This window comes from Plecotus auritus, assembly GCF_963455305.1.
Source record: "Plecotus auritus genome assembly, chromosome: 11".
Lineage (NCBI taxonomy): Eukaryota > Metazoa > Chordata > Mammalia > Chiroptera > Vespertilionidae > Plecotus > Plecotus auritus.
The window spans coordinates 357,721-376,709 of record NC_137777.1 but is presented as its reverse complement, the minus strand read 5'-3'; the positions used below and the strand labels follow the sequence as shown (position 1 = coordinate 376,709).

Below are 18,989 nucleotides of genomic sequence, written 5' to 3'. Positions count from 1 at the left end.
GGTGCTGCTTGCTCTGATGGCTAGGGCCCTGTAGGGGGGCAGCCCCCATAGGCCGGCACTGACCTGGCCTCGCCCAGGCCCCTGGGCTGTCTGCTCTGTGCCCAGGCCACACCATGGGGCCGGGTTGGCTGGGGCCAGGTGGGAAAGAGGACAGGGAAGGCCTTTAGCCCAGCTTGGCTTTAGCTGACCTTTGCAGCATCCACCTCACAGTGGCCTGGGACTCGGCTACCCAGCAGTGCACTGGAGAGCGTCGGGGAGGGGGCCGGGCCAGGGAGTGAGCCCCTGGGAACAGGAGGTCACAGCCCCTCTGCCTCCAGCTGCTCACCAGCAACGTGGTGAATGACCTGATGCTTCTGGAGTCGCTGCTGGACAACCTGGCCGCCCGGCAGAAGGACCCATGTGCCAGTGTACGGCGGCTGGTGCTCCGCGGCCTGGCCAACCTCGCCTCCGGCTCCCCCGATAAGGTGAGCTGCCCGCCAGCCCCTGGGGCCGACTGAGGGACAGTGGAGCTGTGGTCCAGGAGACCCGGGCAGGTGGGGAGGTGTGCGTGGAGGTGGCCTGGCGAGCCTGTGGGCGGGGTCTGGTGATTCTGTGAACTGTGACAGGCCCCGGGGCTCGGTGACCTGGGGACACGGCTGAGTGCAGGGCGTCCCCAGGTGCGGGCCCACGGCCCCCAGCTCCTGACAGCCATGATCAGCGGGCTGGACGACGGGGACGACCCACACAGCCTGGTGGCCCTGGAGGCCATGGCAGGCCTGGTCAAGCTGCTGGGCCTGGTGGAGCCCGAGGACCTGCGCGCGGTGCTGCTGCACACGGCCGTCCGCATCCGGCCCTTCTTTGACAGCGTAGGCGGGCGGGGACGGGAGGGCACCCACTCCCAGCCAGGTACCTGCTCCCGGCCCTCCTGCCTCTTGAGCCTCAGCCCCTGCCCCACCTGCTCCCTGGGTCACCCTGGCTCCCTCCGAGCGTGGATGTGGCCTGGCCCCACCTCTGCTCCTGGTCAGGCCCGTGGCAGGCAGGCAGCACCCACAGCACAAGGACAGGATGTGGAGGGGAAGGGCCCAGGGCTTGGTGCTGTGGCTGGCAGGGCTGGGACAATGCCCGGGGGTGACACCTGTCCCCGCAGGAGAAGATGGAGTTCCGCTCCGTGTCCATCCGCCTCTTTGGGCACCTCAACAAGGCCTGCCACGGGGCCTGCGAGGACGTCTTCCTGGAGCAGGTGGTGGGGGGACTGGTGCCCCTGCTGCTGCATCTGCAAGACCCCCAGGCCTCTGTGGCTGCTGTGAGTGGCCGGCGGGGGAGGGGAGAGCCAGGTGGGGCTGGGACGGGCAGGGCGCTGAGTGCTGCCCCGCAGGCCTGCAGGTTTGCCCTGCGCATGTGCGGACCCAACCTGGAGTGTGAGGAGCTGGCAGCCGTCTTCCAGAAGCACCTGCAGGATGGCCGTGGCCTGCACTTTGGGGAGTTCCTCAATGCCGCCTGCAAGCACCTGGTGAGGGGGTGGGCGTGGGGTGCGTGAACTGCATGGGTGTGACCGCGTGGGGTGCTCCTGACTGGCTGGCGGCCTCTGCAGATGTGCTACTTCCCAGACCTGCTGGGCCGCCTCGTGAGCACCAGTCTGTTCTACTTCAAGAGCAGCTGGGAGGACGTCCGCGCGGCTGCGCCCATGCTCACAGGTGAGTGCCCTCCTCTCTGCCCCTCCCCAGGGCCTGACCCTCCCCCTGACCCCAGCCCCTGCCCACAGGGTTCCTGGTGCTGCATGTGGAGCCCCAGCAGCAGTCGCAGGTGGACCTGGAGCAGCTCACTGCCGGTGAGCAGCACCCCCTCCCCCCAAGGTCAGGGCCCAGGGGCCCCCTGCCACCCCCACCTGTCTGGCTGCACAGGGCTCCCACTGACCCTGTGGGCACCAGGGGGGACTAAGTGATTTTCCTGGATTTCAAGGATTTTTTCCCTGTCACTGGTGACCTCATCGTCTCTAGTAATTCACGGAAACTTCTTAACTGTTCCAAAAGAGCTTAAAAAACACTAAAAAAGGAAAAACTATCTTTCCGTTGGCTCCCGAGCCCTCCCAGCAGAGGCCTGTCTTAGGAGGGTGGTAGGCGGGTGGCCCCACGCACCGGGTGGGGAGTGCTCCATGGGGTCCTGCGCCAGGAAGGGGGTGGGACAAGCCCTAGCACTGCCTGAGTGGGGGCCCTGGCTCAGAGTCAGTTCTTGGAGGGCCACAGAGGCGCCCCAATGCAGCTCCTTGTCCCCCAGCCCTCCAACTCCTACTCAAGGACCCAGCCCCCAAGGTGCGAGTGAAAGCTGCCGAGACTCTGGGCCGCCTGGTGAAGTTCGCCTGAGGCTCCGGCATGCTGTCCCCGACGAGCAGCACCGCCAGGGCTGGCCTGGGCCTCGGAGCGCCTGCCCAGGCCACGCGGGACCAAGCAGGGCGGGCAGTCTGTGCCCCTCCCCCCCGCTTCCAATAAAGCTGTTCACTCCTCAGCAGGTGACCGGGGTGCAATGCGTGGCCTTTCCTTGTGGGACACGTCAGCTGGTCCCCCCACTGGGAAGATTGAGTTGGTGAGGTGTGGGGGTAGCTAGTCAGCAACTCAAACGCAAGGCCACAGCACCAGTCGGGGGAGAAACATCTCTATTGAGGGTCTGAGCCAGTGCCTGGACCCGGCGCAGGCCGGGCTTCTAGGAGAAGAGGCGGACGGTGCCATCAGCCCCCGAGGAGAAGACCCACGGCTGAGTAGGGTGGAAAGCAACGTCCAGCACACCCAGGTCTCGGGTCAGCGTGTGCCCCCTCAGCACCTTCACAGGCACCAGCAGCGGGTTCTGCAGCAGGTCGCTGTGGGAGAGGGGAGGGTTCAGACAAGGACAGTCCCCTGGGGCCAGTCCCTGGGGGAGAGTGGTCAGCACTCACTTGTACACCATCCCGTGGCAGACGATGACACTGCCGTCGTCAGAGCCGGATGCAAAGAGCGGATACCGGGGGTGGAAGGCCACTGCCCGCAGCGCCTTCTTGTGATGCCTGGAAAGAGGACCTGATTGAGGGCAGGTGGGGGAGGGGGCGTGGGGGATGGCCCAGCGGATGACAGCCCTCCCGCCCGCACACGCACACGCAGGCGCAGGGCCTCACCTCAGCACTCGGTAAGGCCTGGTGGAAAGGTCCAGGTCAAACCACACCAGCTTGCTGTCGTAGCTGCCGCAGATGAGGTTGTCACCTGGGGGCAGACGTGGTGGTGGGAACCTGGTGCCGGTGGTGCCACCCAAGGGGTGCGTCCCCTAGGCCCCCCCCTCACCTGCAGGGTGCACAGCCATGCTGGACACCCACTTGCAGTTGGGCATCAGCTTCTTGGTGAGCTCCTGGCGCAGCAGGTGGTACAGGCGGACGCTGCGCTGGGAGGCCACCAGCAGGAAGGGCCGGACGGGGTGGAAGGCCACGCGCTGCACCTGCCCGTGGCTGCGGCGGAAGGGGCTCTGGCTGCGGCGGCGGCTCAGCTGGTGGATCAACACTTGGGTGTGGCCCTGGGTGGCCAGCACCACGGCCATGTAGTCCCCACGCCCGTGCCAGGTCACCTGGGTCACCGGCTGCAAGAGGTGAGGTTGGCTGAGCAGGCCCTCCTCTGCACCCCCACCCCGCCCTCCCATGCCCCCACACTCCATGCCCCACACCTTGCCGTGGCAGATACGCAGCCTCAAGCCCCCCTGGCGCTCCTCCTCTGAGGCTTCCAGCCAGCAGGCGGGCTGCAGGGCAGGCTCTTCGGGTGGGGTGAAGGTGCCCAGCAGCTGGTCCGTGCTGCCCACTACCAGCCGGTCCCCCAGAGCTGGGTTCAGCAGCAGCACCGCATCCTCCCTGTAGGCAGAGCCGTGCGCGGCCGCTCGGACAGGCAGCCCCTGCTGCCCCAGACCCTCCCCCGACCCAGCCTCGCACTTACACGGCCACGGCCACCAGGCAGATGGTGGGGTTGGGGTTCCATGACACACTCTTCACCACGCCCCCCACGGGCACAGTCCTCATACAGCGGGCAGTAGCCACCTCCCAGAGCCGCACGGAGCCATCATCTGAGCCTGGACACAGCAGATAGGCCCTCAGCGCCCACCCTCCCACCCAGGCCCCCATGTTGGGGTTCCCCCACTTTAGGCCCACCTGAAGCCAGCCACTGGCCCCCTGGGGAGACACTCAGGCAGCGGACGAGGTCGCTGTGGCCCCTGTAGACCTGCAGAGAAGGGGCAGTGAGGACATGGGGACATGGACAGTTCCCAGGCGTGTGCTCCCACCCCCTGCTCACCAGGGCCTGGCATGTGGGGAAAGGCTGTAGGTCCCGTGGGCGAGGCAGTTTGGGGATGAGGTCTTCAGGGTCCACATTCACCTGAGGCAGGAAAGCACGCGGTCACCGTGTACCCCTCCCTCCCCCCACGCCCCTACCCAGGAATACCCCCTCTGTGTACCCTCATCTTGCGCTGCCGCGGGCACAGATAGAGATCAAGGCAGCGCTCGAAGCGCTCATGGATGAAGCGGCCATAGGCGGGCACAGCCCGAAGGCTTGGGAACTTGCGTGGCAGGAAGTTGAGCTTCCGCTCACTGGGCTCCTGCTGCTCCCAGGCCAGGCTCTGTGGACACAGAGAGGGGGGTGAGCTGGGGCCAGGTCCCGGGACACAAACCCCACCTGAGCCAGACCCACCTCCTCCTCGCTGGGCAGGTACTCGGGGGGCGGGTTGTAGGACTCTGCGTGGCCCGGCAGGGCCAGCTTGGGCGCCGGCACATGCATCTTGTGACGTCCCAGTACGGCATTGGGGTCCTCCTGGGCCCACAGGTCATAGAAGCTGGGGGTAGGGTCCCGGGGCCGGCGAGGCTGGATCCAGCCCATCTTGATAGCGTGCACCATGCGAGACACCTGCAGACAGAGGTGGTCAGGGCGGGGCGGGGCGGGGCGGGGCGGGCGGTGTGGCCGCACCTGGAGGAGGGGCACCCACCTTTTCCTTCTCCACCAGGGACGGGATGAAGCTGCGCTTGTCGGCGGGGCGGTTGGTCACCGGGTGGATCATGAGGTCCCCACTGAAGAAGTCCACGGCCGGCTGGGGAGACGAGCACAGGCTGTGGCCAGGTGCCTGCAGGAGCCCGGCCCCGGGGCCAGCCATCGCCACCTACCTCATACGGGTCAAAGCTCGCATCCCCAAACTGGCCCCTCTGCAGCCGCCGCACCAGGGCCACCTGCTCGTCGGTCAGCCGCACGTCGTGCCCCGTCGTCCGGTCCTGCACTGTGCGCCTGGGGGGGGGGGGGCCGCCCGTCAGAGCCCAGCTCCCAGCCCCCTCCCAGCCCCCATCCTGCCCCAGGCTCACCAGTAATCAGGGTCATCCATCTTGTCCAGAAACTGGTCCAGCTCATCGCGGGTCCGCACGGGCTTGTAGATGCGCCTGCCATCCAGGTCGTAGCCCACGTGTGGGAAGTCATCGTACCACTGCAGGGGCACGTTGCCCACCGTGTTCCGCACGTCCTAGGGCAGCGGGAAGCAGGTCAGCACTGCACACCCACCATGCCACCCCCCTGTCAAGCCCCTCAGAGACAGGCGAGGGGGAAGGGCGAGAACCAGGGGACAGGCCTCAAGGCAGGACCAGGCACCCCGACACGTGCCTGCTCTGGGGCGTGACGTGGCACAGTGGCCAGGCTGCCCCCCTTCAGCCCACAGAGGCTCCGGAGCTGCACCTCACATTTTCCACTGAAGTGGTGCCGACCCTGAGCCCCCCCGGATTCCCTGGCCAAGGCTCTGGAGCCACAGACAAGGGTGAGCTCATCGCGTGGGCTCCCTCCCCTGGCAGGGCCTTAAGCAAAAATGGGCAGCCACAGGCAGGGAAGACCCCGTCAACCCCTCCAAGGGGAGGCAGAGGCCACCGCATGCTGCCTACAGGCATGCAAGGACCCCCAGCTACCCCCATCCTGCCCGCCACCCCCTATGGGCAGAGCAGCCGCATTCCTGGACACACATTCCTGGTCAAGGCCCCTGCCAGCCACCACCCTCCCTCCACCCAGCACCGAGACTGCTGCCCAGGCGCCACTTCCTGCAACAGTAGCCACAGGGGGAGGGGCCGGAGGGGAGGGAGCCCAGCTGGAGCCCAGGCCTTGCAGGACAGAGCCCTCTGCACCTGCCCACCGGCCTCAGCACGCCCAGCATGGGCACCCTGTGCCTGCTCAGTGCCAGGAACGCCCTTCCTTCTCTGCAAGGGTGGGGGCCTCCAGTGCCCCCAAGTCCACACGGCCATTTCTGAACTGGACAACCCTCGGGGGGACTCCAGGGACGGGGGTGTGGAGGGGCACGCGGAGGCTCCTCCAGAGAAGAGGCATGAGCCAGGAAGCAGGGGGGGGGGTGCCCAGGCAGAGGACACGGCTTGTGCCAGACCTGGAGGGTACAGCTGATGCCAGGTGGGGGCAGGTGCAGAGGAGGCTGTGTGCCACCAGGGGACCCCACATGTCAATGTAAGGGGGAGTTGCAGGAATTGGGGCTGAACTGTAGCTCCTCAATAATCCTCTGTGTCCCCCCCACCCTGGCCGCCTGGCACAAAAGGCCCAAGTGTACATGGGAGGGAGAGACAGACAGGGTGTGGCCAGGCGCCGGGGCCAGGGCAGCTGGGTTAACTTGGTCATGCCAGAGAAAAAGGCTGGGGTCGTGGGTCCCCTTTGACCCCCCCGGCCATGCTGAGGGGGAGCGAGGGGGCTGCACAGCACAGCCCCAGACCCACCCAGAAGCGGGCTCCCACTTTCTCGCATGCCCTAGAGGCAGCGAGATGCTCTGGGCCACGCCAGTGCCCCTTCAGCGCGGCGCCTGGAGGCAAAGGGACGCAGGGCCCCAGCTCCGTGGCCTCCAAGGGCGGGGAGGCGGGAGGAGGGCGGGGCCGCGAGGGGGAGGGGCCGCCGCTGCTATAAAGGCCGGGCCCGCGGCCCCACTCCAGCCCGGGACGCACACGTGCGCGCGGTGCTGCAGCCGCCACCGTGGGCGCCCCAGACGCGCGCCTCCCCGGCCCGGGCGCCTGCCCACGAGGCTCGGCGGCATGCGCTGCGCGCGGAGGAGCTGACGGCGTGCCCGCCGGCCCTGCCCCTCACCATGCTGCGCTCGGCGCCGCCCGGCCGCTACCTGTACCCAGAGGTGAGCCCGCTGTCGGAGGACGAGGACCAGGGCAGCGAGAGCTCGGGCTCCGACGAGAAGCCCTGCCGCGTGCACGCCGCGCGCTGCGGCCTCCAGGGAGCCCGGAGACGGGCCGGGGGGCGCAGGACGGGGGGCGGCCCGGGCCCCGGAGGACGGCCTGGCCGGGAGCCCCGACAGAGGCACACTGCAAACGCGCGCGAGCGGGACCGCACCAATAGCGTGAACACGGCCTTCACGGCGCTCCGCACCCTTATCCCCACCGAGCCGGCCGACCGCAAGCTCTCCAAGATCGAGACGCTGCGCCTGGCCTCCAGCTACATCTCGCACCTGGGCAACGTGCTGCTGGTGGGCGAGGCCTGCGGCGACGGGCAGCCCTGCCACTCGGGGCCCGCCTTCTTCCACGCCGCGCGGGCTGGCAGCCCTCCACCGCCCCTGCCGCCCCCGGCCCGCGACGCAGAGAATGCCCAGCCCAAGCAGATCTGCACCTTCTGCCTCAGCAACCAGAGGAAGTTGGTGAGTGTGGACACAGGCACCCATGGATTGGGCCCTGAGAAGGACGTGGAACCCCTACCTCCAATTCACCCCTACAGCCCACACCTGCTGGGCAGAGGCAGGGCCAAGGAGCAGCACCTGTAACCTAAGGGCGCGCGTCCCAGGGAGGAGGCAAGGCTGGAGGCAGCAGGGCCGGGCCTCTGTGGTCCCCAAACAGGTCCTACGGGGACCAGAAAGGCCCACCCAGGACCAGGTGGGGTCTGAGAGGCAGGCACCCGCCTGGAACAAGCTGGGGGCACACAGGCTGGTCTGAGCAATTCTGGGCCCTCTGCCCCCACAGGACGGGGAGTGAGGCGGGAAGGACCCCTCAGGGCCAGTTGCCAGGCTACAGCCCCTGCCCTGGCCTAAGGCTTCTCGGGCACCTGCTGTCCCTCCCTTGGCCCAGCCGGGCCCCAGGGCTGCCCACCCAGATGTGGCTGTGGGTCTGAAGGCAGGAGGCTGGCAGGGGCTTGGGGCGGGGGTGAGGGCTCCGCGAGGGCGTGTGATTTACAGCTCCTGCTGTGCTTGGTGGCACCGGAGAAGCAGGGTGAGTGGAGAAAATACGGCTCGGCTTTCCCCAATCCCCACTTCCTCTCCAGACAGCACGCGCGAGCTCCTGGGGCCTGAACATCTGGGAAATTTAATTTTACAATTCCGGCTGCGCAGCAGCGTGCTCTCCTCCCCACTGCCCGGGGAAGCGGGGTGAGCGCGAAAGGGGGCTTCCCTGGCCGCCACCCTGTGGGCGCAGGGTCCGAGGCGCCGGCGGCGGCACTGGGTCTCTGCCAGGCCCTGACACTGCCCTCCCCTCTGCAGAGCAAGGACCGCGACAGAAAGACGGCGATCCGGAGCTAGAGGCTGATGCCACTGGGCGACCCCGGAGAGCCCAGGGACCTGACTCGGGCACAGGCCTCCCGTGCGGGCACCACAGGCCTGCTCCGCCTCCAGCTGCGAGGGGGCCGATGGAGAGGCAGGTGGCGACGGGACTGAGCTGGCCACAGCACTGCCCAGGCCACTGGAACTGTCCACGCTGGCTTCCTCCCTGGGTTTTCTTTTGGTCACTGCATGTTGGCATCTTGTGTCTTTGATATGATAATATAAAGTCTGGAAATTTTGTATAATTAAAAACAAAACAGTATCTTCCAAAAGTGGGAGCCCACTTCCTCTCAAAGGGCCCAGAGTCCATCCTGGCCCACCCCCAGGGGCCGTCTCTCCCCACGGCCCGCTCCTCACGGGGCTGGAGGCACCCAGCTCTCAGGCAGGTCCCACCCGCCAGGCCTCGGGGCTGTCCTTCCCAGGCCCAAGGCACAGTGTGGCGTCTCCTGCCAGGGCACTGGGTCTGGGGGACAAAGGAGACCAGAGGGGAGGCAGGACAGGGCTGGTGGGGCACAGCCGCCCTGGGGCCCCACTCTCAGGACCTGCATGGTGCCAGGGCTTCGTGTGGGCCTCAGGGCCTTGGCACTGCAGCCTGTGACCATGGAGCCCCAAGAAATGGACGTGTGGGGAAGCTGAGTGAGGGGCATTGCCTGGCAGAGTGGGTCCCCAGGCCTGGGCCAGGAGGCAGCCCCTGCATGCACCCCGGGGTACACCCAGCCCTGCAGTTGGCCCACACAGGACGGACCCTTAGCCACTTACCCCCCGTGTCTACCCAAAAGTGCCATCTGCCCATGAGGAGGGCGACGGGGCCCCCCCCCTGGGCTGTGCACAGCTGGCTCGCCATTAAAACCCTGCAGGTGACAATTACAGCTCGGCGGCTGTGCGCTCCAGGGGCACAGCAGAGAAGAAAGCCGGGGTGGCCCTCGGTGGGCCTCCTCCCCCCACCCCAGGGGCCAGCAGCCTGACTTTGGGCGAGTGTGAGGAACGGCCCAAAGGGCAGATACCAGCCCCGGCCCTCAGCCCTCCGTGCAGGCACTGGGCCCCTCGGACATGCCCTCTTGGGCCCCGGGGGAGCGGCCAGGTGCTGAGGTTCACGTGGGCAACCCAGCAGGGCAGGGCCAGAGCTGCCCCCTCCTCTGCATGGATGGGCTCCAGGGAACTGCGGAACAGGAAGCGGTGGTGTAATTTTGGAGGAAATTCTCAAAGCCAGAGCCATTAAGGGCTAGAGGGGGGCTGTGTCCAATCTGATAGAAATATAACAGGATAAAAAGTCACAGCGGCAGGTCCACTCAGAGAAACCCAACCCCAAATTTCCTCTCCTTAATCCTGAGGGAGCCCACAGCTGGCCCAGGGAGGGCGAAGGGCGTGCTTGGTCACTGCACCAGCCCCCCACCCGCCTGCTGGGGAGCAGGACCCAGCAGGGAACTCCGGGGCCCACCTGGGGACTGAGAAAGGCTCCCCTTCCCCTCCTGGGACCCCAGGACACCAAGAACATGCCCTGGGGGAGGCTGGGCAGGGGGTGCTCTGGGGTGTCCGAGGCACCCCTTGCTGCACTGAGCACCATGCAGGCTGTGGGAGGCTCCATGGCACACTGGCCTCACATCTCCACACCTGGGCCCAGGTTGGGGGGACAAACCTCCTTCATGAAACCCCGCAAGATGATGGGTAGCCATTGTGCGCCTACCTCACCGTCACAAAGTCCCCATGGGGAAGGGGGGCACGCAGTGAGGCCGAGAGAGTATCCTGAGGAGCAGGACAGACGGGAGGCGGGGTGGGGGGCAGGCAGGGGGGTGTGGAGGGGAGCAGCGGTAGTGACCCGTCTGGGCGCGTGCGGGAGGAGGACGTGTGGAGGTGGGAAGTCAGTGGGAGGACAGGCTGCTGGGATGGTCCCCAGGGCCCCGCTGGTCGGGTGCACGCGGGCCAAGCCCTCTGCTGCCGCGCCTATGACTCCCACAGCGGCTGCAGCTTGGCTGCCTCGGGCCTGGGCAGCGGGCCCGGCTGCTCCCGGAGCTGCACCAGTAGCAGCGGCTGGACCGCCAGCCAGCGGGGGGGCGGGGAGGAGCACTCCGTCACCCTCCACTGCTCCAGAAATTCAAACCAGACTGGGGGCGGCCCCATGCACGTCCCCTCGGCTGCACAGCCCGCTGGGCCGGGGGTGGCAGGTGCTCCCGCCCACCGCAGCCCTGCTTCCTTCCCTCCACCGCTGGCCAGGGACAAAGGCCCAGGGCTTTCTGTGTGCCCCACAGGCATCTGGACAGGCGGGGGCCGCCGCACCGGGGCCAGCAGCCGCCTCTGCAGGCCAAGCTGGACTGGAAACACTCCCATCGGCCTGGGCTGTCAGCTCCCTGTCCCCGGCCTGGGGAACGAGCTGCTGGCGGCACCACATGATTCATCACCAGGCCGCCTGCGCCCGCGGCCAGCCGGCCCCCACCCTGCTCAGCACCTGCGTCTGCCAGGAAGCACATGTGACCCCGCGGGTGAGCACGCCAGCCCCTCCAGGTCAGGCCCTGAGCTGCAGGCCGGGCTGAGGGCACAGGCGGCCCCGGCCCCGGGCACCAGCCCCATCAGTCTGTGGGATCCACGGGCAGGTCCCCACCCCGACGGCACCGACCAGGCAGCCAGTGGCTGCGTGCGTGCGGCAGCGGCGGCGACGGTTCCGCCCGATGAGCCCGCCCCTCCCCCTCCCCAAAGTGGCTGCAGCTGTCAGGACCGCAGATTGGAACTGCAGGTACGCTGGCCGGCTGCCACCGCCCGTCTGTCTGCGAGGGAGGAAGCGGCCCACCTCTGGAATCCTTCACTCGCTCCTCGTTCCCTCTCCACCTGTCCCCCGGGAGCGCGGGGTCAGCCGCCCTCGCTCCGCTCGCTCTTCCCGGCCCCTCTCCGATTACAATGCGGCCCTGTTCGCAGCGCCCCTGCACGAAGCTCCCGCCTGTCTTGGAGGCCTGGGCCTTCCTGCTCCCAGTCCTCGGGCTCCTCCGAGGTGTCTGATCTCGGTGCCCAGCTCACCTGCTGCAGGGAACCCCGGGGCTCCGGCAGGAGGCCTGGTCGTCAGACCCAAGGGTCTGAGAAAGCTGGCGGAGGGGACCCCAGCAGGGGGCCGGAGGCAGGCAGAGCCCCCTGATGGCTGCAGGGGCCTCGGGGCCCTTCCCCAACCTCCTCCAGGGGCTGCCCGTTACGTCTGGACTCAGGAGCAGGGGACCCTGCGACACCAGCCCAGGCGCCCCACACTCCGTCCGTCCGTCCGTCCGTCTGTCCGTCCCTCACAAAGCCATGCTGGCTGGGCCCGCCCCTGAGCCAGCAGACACTTGTAGACACAGGGCCCTCCAAGCTCACTGCACGCCCCTACCTGCTCGGCTGTGTGGGGAGCAAGTCTGCCCCCAGGGGGTCTGCAGGGAGAAGGCACTGAGACACCCCTGCTCCCAGGTCCTCAGATACTGAGACCCCAACCCCTGGCCCCCACCTCCTGCAGGGCCCCTCCAGCCCCAAGCAGGGCCATCAGCTGTCCCTGCCTGAGCCACACCCCTGCCAACCTCCCCACAGAGCTTGCCTCCCAGGGTCATACCCCCAGCCCCAGGCAGCCCTCCTCTGGAAGGAGGCTCTGCCCAGCACCCCCTCCCCCCGCCCAGACTCCCAGTGCCAGGGAAAGTGGCTCTCAGTGGGCACCCAGCAGGCGTCCAGAACCCGCGTCCAGAACTCTCTGCAGCCACCTTCACCTCGGCTGCTGCACAGACCCAAGACCCGCTGGGTCCCAGGGTGCTCACCGCACACCCCCTAAGGGGCCAGGACACACTGCTCCCTTCTCACCAGCCCTGCCCTGCCTGCCCCCGGGGAGGCTTCTCTCCAGCAAGAATGGCTCCTGGGAAGCGCCAGGCCCTCCCGGGGCAGGGGCCCCAACCAAGCACCCTGGCCTGGCTCAGAGCTGGAGCGGGGCAAAGGCACCAGGGGGCAACCTGCGGTCACGACCATCACTCCCACCTAGCCCTTCCGCCACCTACAAGGCTGAGGCCGTGGGTCAGCAGTGCCGGCCAGTGCCCCTCCCAGGAGAGGCAGGGACCAGACCCGGCCCTGGCAGCGGCCCCATTCGGAGGCTGGCTAAGGGGTGGAGGCTGCCAGGGAGGCCGGGGCGCGGGGCAGTCTGTGAGGCTGAGACACTAGCAGGCTCCGCGCTGGGCGTCCCACAAACAGCTCAGAAACCCGAGCCGCCTGCTCGGCTGCCAGCAACGACGCAAGCGCTCTGAGTGCGCGGCCGGGCGGGGTGGGCGCCCCGGAGGAGCGGGAGGCCGCCAGCACTGGAGGCAGCTGCCGGTTCGGTAGCTCGGAGAAGCCATTAACGGCGTTTGGCGCAAGAGCAGAGGGGATCGCGGGTTCTGGACGCCGACAGACCTGGCTGTCCCTGCGGATCCGAGATAGCTCGAGCCGAGGGGGGCCGAGGGGGCCGAGGAGCCGGCCAGCGCCACAGCCCTGCCCCCATCCAGGCCTGGGCGCAACCGGCTGGCTCGGGCCCGGGGTCCTCCCTGCTTTCTGCCAGAGTTCACAGAGGCCCTGACCCCTCACCCTGGACACACGGCCGCGAGCCTGCTGGGGGCCCTCCCCGCCCACCGTTTTCCTCAGTTTCTCCAGCTGCTTAAACAAAGAGGAGGGGCAGCGCGGTGCAGACCGCCAGCCCCCTCCCCGCACCCCTCCCCCACCCCTGGGCCCTGGCGGCTGGATGAGATCACGTCTGTGAGGTGCCGGTGCCCTGGAGAGGGGCGAGGTGGACATGTGGGGGCTGGGCGGACGAGCCCACAGGCTCCTCAGGGCTCCCCACACGCCAGGACCCTGCCAGGACCAGCACCCATCCGGGGACTTGGCCCAGTGAGCTTGGGGAAAGGGACAGAGGGTGAGTCCTAAGACAGGACCAGGTCTCCCAGGAAGGCAGACGGCACCAAGCCAGCAGAGTCTGGATGGGGGTGGGGGGGCAGGCCCAGCAGAGGCACAGCCAGAGGACCAGAAGCCCCCAGCCCTCAACTCTTGACCCGGGCGATGGGTAGGGCAGGCCCGAGGGGCGGGAGGCTGGCGCATGGAGGGACTCTCTCCCAGGAGCACCCCCGTCAGGAGCCTGCCCTCCGCCGAGTGGGGTCCTGGCACCGCTGGGCCCTCCAGACTCGCGGGAGAAAGGCTGCCCTGACCAGAGCAGTGGTCACAGATCCTGGCCGCACAGGCACCAGCCAAGCAGGCACAGCCCAGGGAGCGCCGGGGTCTGCACCCTGACCCTGTGGCCACCTGGCCGCACCCCACACGCGCCCCAGCCTCCAAGCCCTCCTCCCCACGCCCACCCAACGTTGCTCAGACGCTGGAGACACAGCCACAACCACCTCAGGGTGGGAGCCATGGGCCCGCAAGCACCCAAGGGGCACCCGTTTCTGGTGGGGGGGCACCCAACGGACTCCCGAAAGCCGGGCTCGGTCGCCCCTCCAGCCACCAGGGGCTGCTCTGGCAGCAGAGGGCGGGCAGCGCGGCTCCGGCCTGTCACTCAGCCGCCATATGGGATACTCATCTCGGAGGAAGCGCCCGCAGCCCCCGCAGTGGCTCCGGGACAGGAGCGCCCCTCCCCCAGGTGGGAGGCCCCTCCCCCGGCCTGCACTCCATTTACAATCATCATCGATTTCTCAAAATACCGAATATAAAAAAGTAGCCGACAGGATGTGGCTGCCGACAGCCAGAGCCCCTGGGAGGGGGAGACAGGCAGGGAGCCGCTCCGCTCGGCCCCCCTTCGCCGCGCGCCCGCTGCTCCGGCCAGGAAACCAATTTATTTTGTTTTGTCTCTGTTCTCTGAACGCACAGAGACCGGATCGGGCGGACAGCCAAGGCTCCTGCAGCCGCTGCCAGCAGAGCCTAGGATGGGGGTGGAAGCAAGTGGGGGGCCGCCCTCCCCAGGCCTGGCCGCCCCCGACAGGCACAGGAAGCGCTCCCGAGGCCAGGGACCTGGCCCCCCAGCCTCCAGGCCACACCTGACAGAGGTACCAGGGAGGGGACAGGTGGACGAGGACCACGGCCACCGAGCGCTCAGAGCTCCCAGCTCCCCGCCCACCCACCCCTCAGGACCTCTGGACCCAAACGGAGCCCCCCTGGCCCCACATCACACGGTCCCCACTTTCCCTCCCGACTGTGAACTTGAGAGGCCACCAGATCCGGGGCCTTGCCCAGCCTGTGCCGGGAGGACCTGGGCCGGGATGGGCAGGGCCCTCGGGCAGGGCTTCTGCAGGAAGTGCCAGGGCTGCTGCCCTCCTCCCTCCGCGCTGCAGACAGGTGGCCCGGTGGCCGGGGTGACAGGCCTGGGTGGTGTGGGGAACGCCACCCGAGTGTGACCGTGGCGTGCCAGCCCCCCACAGGCCAGGGCACAGGCATGGGCCGCTGCACCCCTCCCCCCGCGATGACACACACACTGCAGTCATGAGTCCCAGACCCCAGATCACTCTTCCAGATCCCGAGTGGGGCCGGGGCCAGACGCCCACTCGGCCGCCCGAGGGCCGGCTCCCCTGCCCGCAGCGCCGGCCTACCTCCTCGTCGGAACTGTCCTCCGCATACTCGTCCTCGCCCTGTGCTCCTGCCGCCTCCGTCCTCGGGGGCGAGGAGGGGGTGCTGACGGCCTGTGGAGGGAGGAGAAAGTGCTCCCGTGGACACCAAAGCCCTCTGACCCCAGGCAGGCCCCAGGCCCCTCCTGGGGGGTGGGGGCGTGAGGACAAACTGTCCGTCCAGCTGACTCTGAGGTCACGGTTCCCGCCACCCCCGATCTCTGAGAAGCTCCAAAGCAGCCGGGCCTCAGGACAAGGCCAGGGACACCCAGGTCTCAGTGGGCCTTTTGGGGGGTGGCCCAGCCGGGTCCTCTGTCAGGGCCAAACCCCACACCATGTCCAAGCTCTGGGAGAGGACCCGGGGCGGGGGGGGGGAGCGCCCGACACCTGGTGCCAGGCAGCAACCAGCGACCTGCGTCCCTGAGCCCCATAACCAGAGGGGGCTGCAGGGATTCTGGCCCAACAGCCCCACCACCAGCCCTGCCAGGCCCAGTGCCAGCTTGGGGTCCAGGCCAAAGTGAGGGCTGGGGGTCCCACTTGAGGGAGGTGTGGGCTGTCAGCCACATCCCAGGGGCCACAGCGGCCCCTCCCAGAGCAGACCCCGCCCTCGGCCCAGCCCCCAGGCACCTGGGTCCGGCCCTCAGGCCCCCACCCCACCCACCACATCCCTGGCCCCAGGCTGACCCCATCCACCAGGTCAGTGAGTGGGTGTTGCTGAGCATTTACACCTCAACCTGGAAAACAGATTCCAGCAGCAGGGTGGGGGGACCGGTGCACTGGAAGGGGGTGATGGGGAAAACAGTCCGCGCTCGCCCCTGGGGGCAGTAAGTGCTGGGGAGCAGGAACCCCCAGCACAGCCCCCCTCCACCCAGAGCCCACCCCCCGCCCCCGCCCCCGCCCCCGGGGCAGCTCTTCCTCCTGTTCTTCCCCTCAGTGTGAGGAAGGTGAACCCTAAGTTTCTTCCCGGCCAGGACCCAGGCAGGATTTGGTCTCCATGTCCCCCTGCCCCTGCTCCCAGCACCACCTGTCAAAGTGGGTTGGCAAGGCCTGGAAGGTGTGGGCGCAGGCAGGGATACAGAGGGCGACCCCCGAGCCCCTGCCCGACCCAGGCCCAAAGCTCTCTGCCATTCGTGCCCACGAAGCCCCCAGCAGGCACACCTGCCCCAGGCCCTGGGCCCGGCTGTGAATCTCAACAAGCACCCAATGGGCCATTGCTCACGGCCGCCCACGGCGCCAGCCTGCCCGACGCTCCTCAGGCGCCAAGTCCCACAGCATCTGTGCCACAGGTGTGGCCAGGGATCTTGGCGGGAGACGCAGACACGTGCCCTGTCCCGCATGCAGCAGTGACTCCCACAAGACTCAATGCGCAGTCCCCTTGGGGCACCACGTCCCCCCCCCCCCCTCCAAGACCCGATGATGCTGCAGGGCAGCCGGCAGCCGCCAGGGGGCAATGCATTAAAGAAACACTCAGTTAAGGAACAAGACCAGGAAGACACAAAACAGAAAGGGTGCCAGCACAGAAAGGAAGGTCCCTGCACGGCACCCCGGGTCCTCAGGCCCGCACACCCACGGTGGTGGGGTACCAGATCCACACGGCCCCGGAGGGGCTCAGTCACAATCTGGCACTGCCCCCGAACCTGCCCATGTGGGCTGCTGGGGCCACAGGCAGGAGGCACGGGAAGCAGGGGCTGAGGGTGGAGGAGCCCAGATCTGGCAGGGTCCCCCACCCCATTCCCGGGGTCTGCAGTGAGCTCTGTGCGCGGACTCAGTTATCCGGAAAATACTGCACCTTCGGCTGAAACATCACTAGGTCTCTTTTGACGGCAGCAAGCAAACTACTGAAAGTGGGAACTTCTTCACCAAAGATTAAAAAACATAATAGAGCCCTAGCCGGTGTGGCTCAGCGGACAGATCGTCGGCCTGCAGACTGAGGAGTCCTGGGTTCGATTCCAGTCAAGGGCACACGCCCAGGTTGCGGGCTCGATCGCCAGTAGGGGGCGTGCAGGAGGCAGCCCATCCATGATTCTCTCTCATCGCTGATGTTTCTCTCTCCCTTTCCCTTCCTCTCTGAAGTCAATAAAAATATATTTAAAAAAAAAAAAACAGAAAATGGCCCTGGCTGGTCTGGCTCAGTGGATGGAGCGTCGGCCTGCGGACTGAAGGGTTGTAGGTTCAATTCCAGTCAAGGGCACATGCCCGGGTTGTGGGCTTGGTCCCCAGTGTGGGGCGTGCAGAAGGCAGCCCATCCATGACTCTCTCTCATCACTGATGTTTCTCTCTCTCCCTTTCCCTTCCTCTCTGAAATCAATAAAAATATATTTTAAAAAAATAGAAAATGACCCCATGTCAATGGAAAAGACCAAACCACACACAACAAGCAGGAAGAAGTGGGTCTAAACAAGCAGAAAAGGGGAGACACGGCTTTAGGCACAAACCCCCGAGACGTGGGACCAAGAGCAGGCAGTGACCCTGGCCAGCCTCTCTGCTGGGAGATGGGTGAGGCCCCAGGAAGGGGTGAGTGGGGTGGGGGGGAAGGTGGGGGGCTAAAACCAGCCCAAAGGAGAGAGAGGACAGTGTGGGTGGTCAGTGGAGAGCCAGGGATAGGATGGAGGTGGACATGGGAGACATGGGGAGTGCGGCCTCCTTCAGTGGCCCAGGTGCAACCGGCTGGCATAGAGCTCCCAGCAGCAGCTCGAAGACACGAGTGAGCGGGGCAGCCCTGGCCAGTTTGGCTCAGTGGAGAGAGTGACGGCCTGCGGATCGAAAGGTTCCGGGTTCGGTTCCGGGTCAGGGCACATGCCCTGATTGCGGGCTCAGTCCCTAGTAGGGGGAGTGCAGGAGGCAGCCGATCAATTATTTCTCCCATCATTGCTGTTTCTCTCCCTCCCTCCCTCTCTGGAATCAATAAAAATATTTTCAAAAAAGAGTGTGAGGGGCAGAGCTGGAGAGTGCGGCCAGGAGACCGGGCCACTGGCCCGGCAGACCGGGACTCGGGTCAGCAGGGCGATAAAGGACGGGGACAGGGCTGTCACCCCGAGGGGGCCGGAGACAGGCAGGGTGCACAGAGGAGAGCGGACACAAGATGATGAGAAGCAAGAAGTCCCCCCGCAACGACACCCAGCCAAGCAACAGGGCTGGGGCCACGGCTCCCGCAGGAAGGGTGGGGGAGCGGCCAGCACCCGACCGCCTTGCCGGGCGGTCCCTGTCCTCATTCACCCCCAAGGACACGGCTCTTCCTCAGCGAGCTCCTCCTGCCCACGGCCAGTGAGGGAGCGCAGAAATCCAACGCCAGGATGACCGTGCTCCCCAGCCCCGTGGGAAGGACATGCCAGGTAAACACACAGCTGTTTCCACCCAGGAAAAGAGAAAAGGGACTTCAGGCTGGACAGTTAACTGCGTTTTAGGGGGAAAGGTGAGTTGAAAGGGAGTTCGAGGAAAAGGGATTCAAAAGGACAGACAGGGCAGCCCTGGCCGGCGTGGCCCAGGGGTTAGAGTGTCCGCCCATGCAAAGGAAGGGTCTCGGGTTCCGTTCCCGGCCAAGGGCACGTCCCTGGGTTGCAGGTTCGATCCCCGACCCCCGTTGGGGTGCCTGTGGGAGGCAACCATTCGGTGTGTCTCTCTCACATCGATGTTTCTCTCTCTCTCTCCCTCCTCCTCCTCCTTTCCACTCTCTCTAAAAATCAACGGAAAAATATCCTCAGGTGAGGATTTTAAAAAAAGTTTAAAAAGACGTGGAAGCTCATACCCCTACGACCAGGGTCAAGAGTGTGAAGGCGCCTCTCCTCTGAGCGCCCAGCGTCACAGGCACCAGGCTGCTTTCTGGTCCGTCAGGAGAGAGCCCAGGCCTTCCGTTCTAGGACTCGGGGCCAGTGCACACGGTTAAAGCTGTTCCTCAGAACATTCTAC

At 66.8% G+C, this 18,989-nt stretch overlaps 3 protein-coding genes across 6 annotated transcripts in view; 2 read left to right on the top strand and 1 right to left on the bottom strand.

Annotated features, from left to right (window-relative positions):
• Positions 1-2,498, top strand: part of MROH1 (maestro heat like repeat family member 1) — a 40,579-nt gene extending 38,081 nt beyond the window's left edge. For 2 of the 4 annotated variants that reach the window (XM_080646787.1, XM_080646786.1), the window contains 7 exons: positions 318-464; positions 657-845; positions 1,127-1,282; positions 1,355-1,489; positions 1,571-1,673; positions 1,742-1,807; positions 2,254-2,498. In XM_080646787.1, coding sequence (XP_080502913.1) covers positions 318-464; positions 657-845; positions 1,127-1,282; positions 1,355-1,489; positions 1,571-1,673; positions 1,742-1,807; positions 2,254-2,339 — 882 coding nt within the window. In that variant the 3' untranslated portion in view covers positions 2,340-2,498. Of the gene's footprint in view, positions 1-317; positions 465-656; positions 846-1,126; positions 1,490-1,570; positions 1,674-1,741; positions 1,808-2,253 lie in introns of all 4 variants that reach the window. The other 2 variants (XR_013959331.1, XM_080646785.1) reach the window with 2 other exon arrangements.
• Positions 2,499-2,607: 109 nt separating this feature from the next.
• BOP1 (BOP1 ribosomal biogenesis factor) overlaps positions 2,608-18,989 on the bottom strand; it is a gene marked incomplete at its 5' end in the record, with an annotated part of 19,376 nt that continues 2,994 nt past the window's right edge. The window contains 14 exon segments of the mRNA XM_080646811.1: positions 2,608-2,830; positions 2,906-3,013; positions 3,122-3,206; positions 3,285-3,573; positions 3,658-3,838; positions 3,921-4,053; positions 4,133-4,202; positions 4,275-4,355; positions 4,435-4,596; positions 4,668-4,880; positions 4,960-5,061; positions 5,135-5,252; positions 5,327-5,481; positions 15,069-15,158. Of these exon segments, the coding sequence (XP_080502937.1) occupies positions 2,677-2,830; positions 2,906-3,013; positions 3,122-3,206; positions 3,285-3,573; positions 3,658-3,838; positions 3,921-4,053; positions 4,133-4,202; positions 4,275-4,355; positions 4,435-4,596; positions 4,668-4,880; positions 4,960-5,061; positions 5,135-5,252; positions 5,327-5,481; positions 15,069-15,158 (1,941 nt within the window). The 3' untranslated portion in view covers positions 2,608-2,676.
• SCX (scleraxis bHLH transcription factor) lies at positions 6,922-8,626 on the top strand. The gene is made up of 2 exons (XM_080646826.1): positions 6,922-7,638; positions 8,470-8,626. Exons 1-2 carry the CDS (start codon positions 7,084-7,086, stop codon positions 8,506-8,508), a joined length of 594 nt encoding a protein of 197 aa, XP_080502952.1. The 5' UTR covers positions 6,922-7,083; the 3' UTR covers positions 8,509-8,626.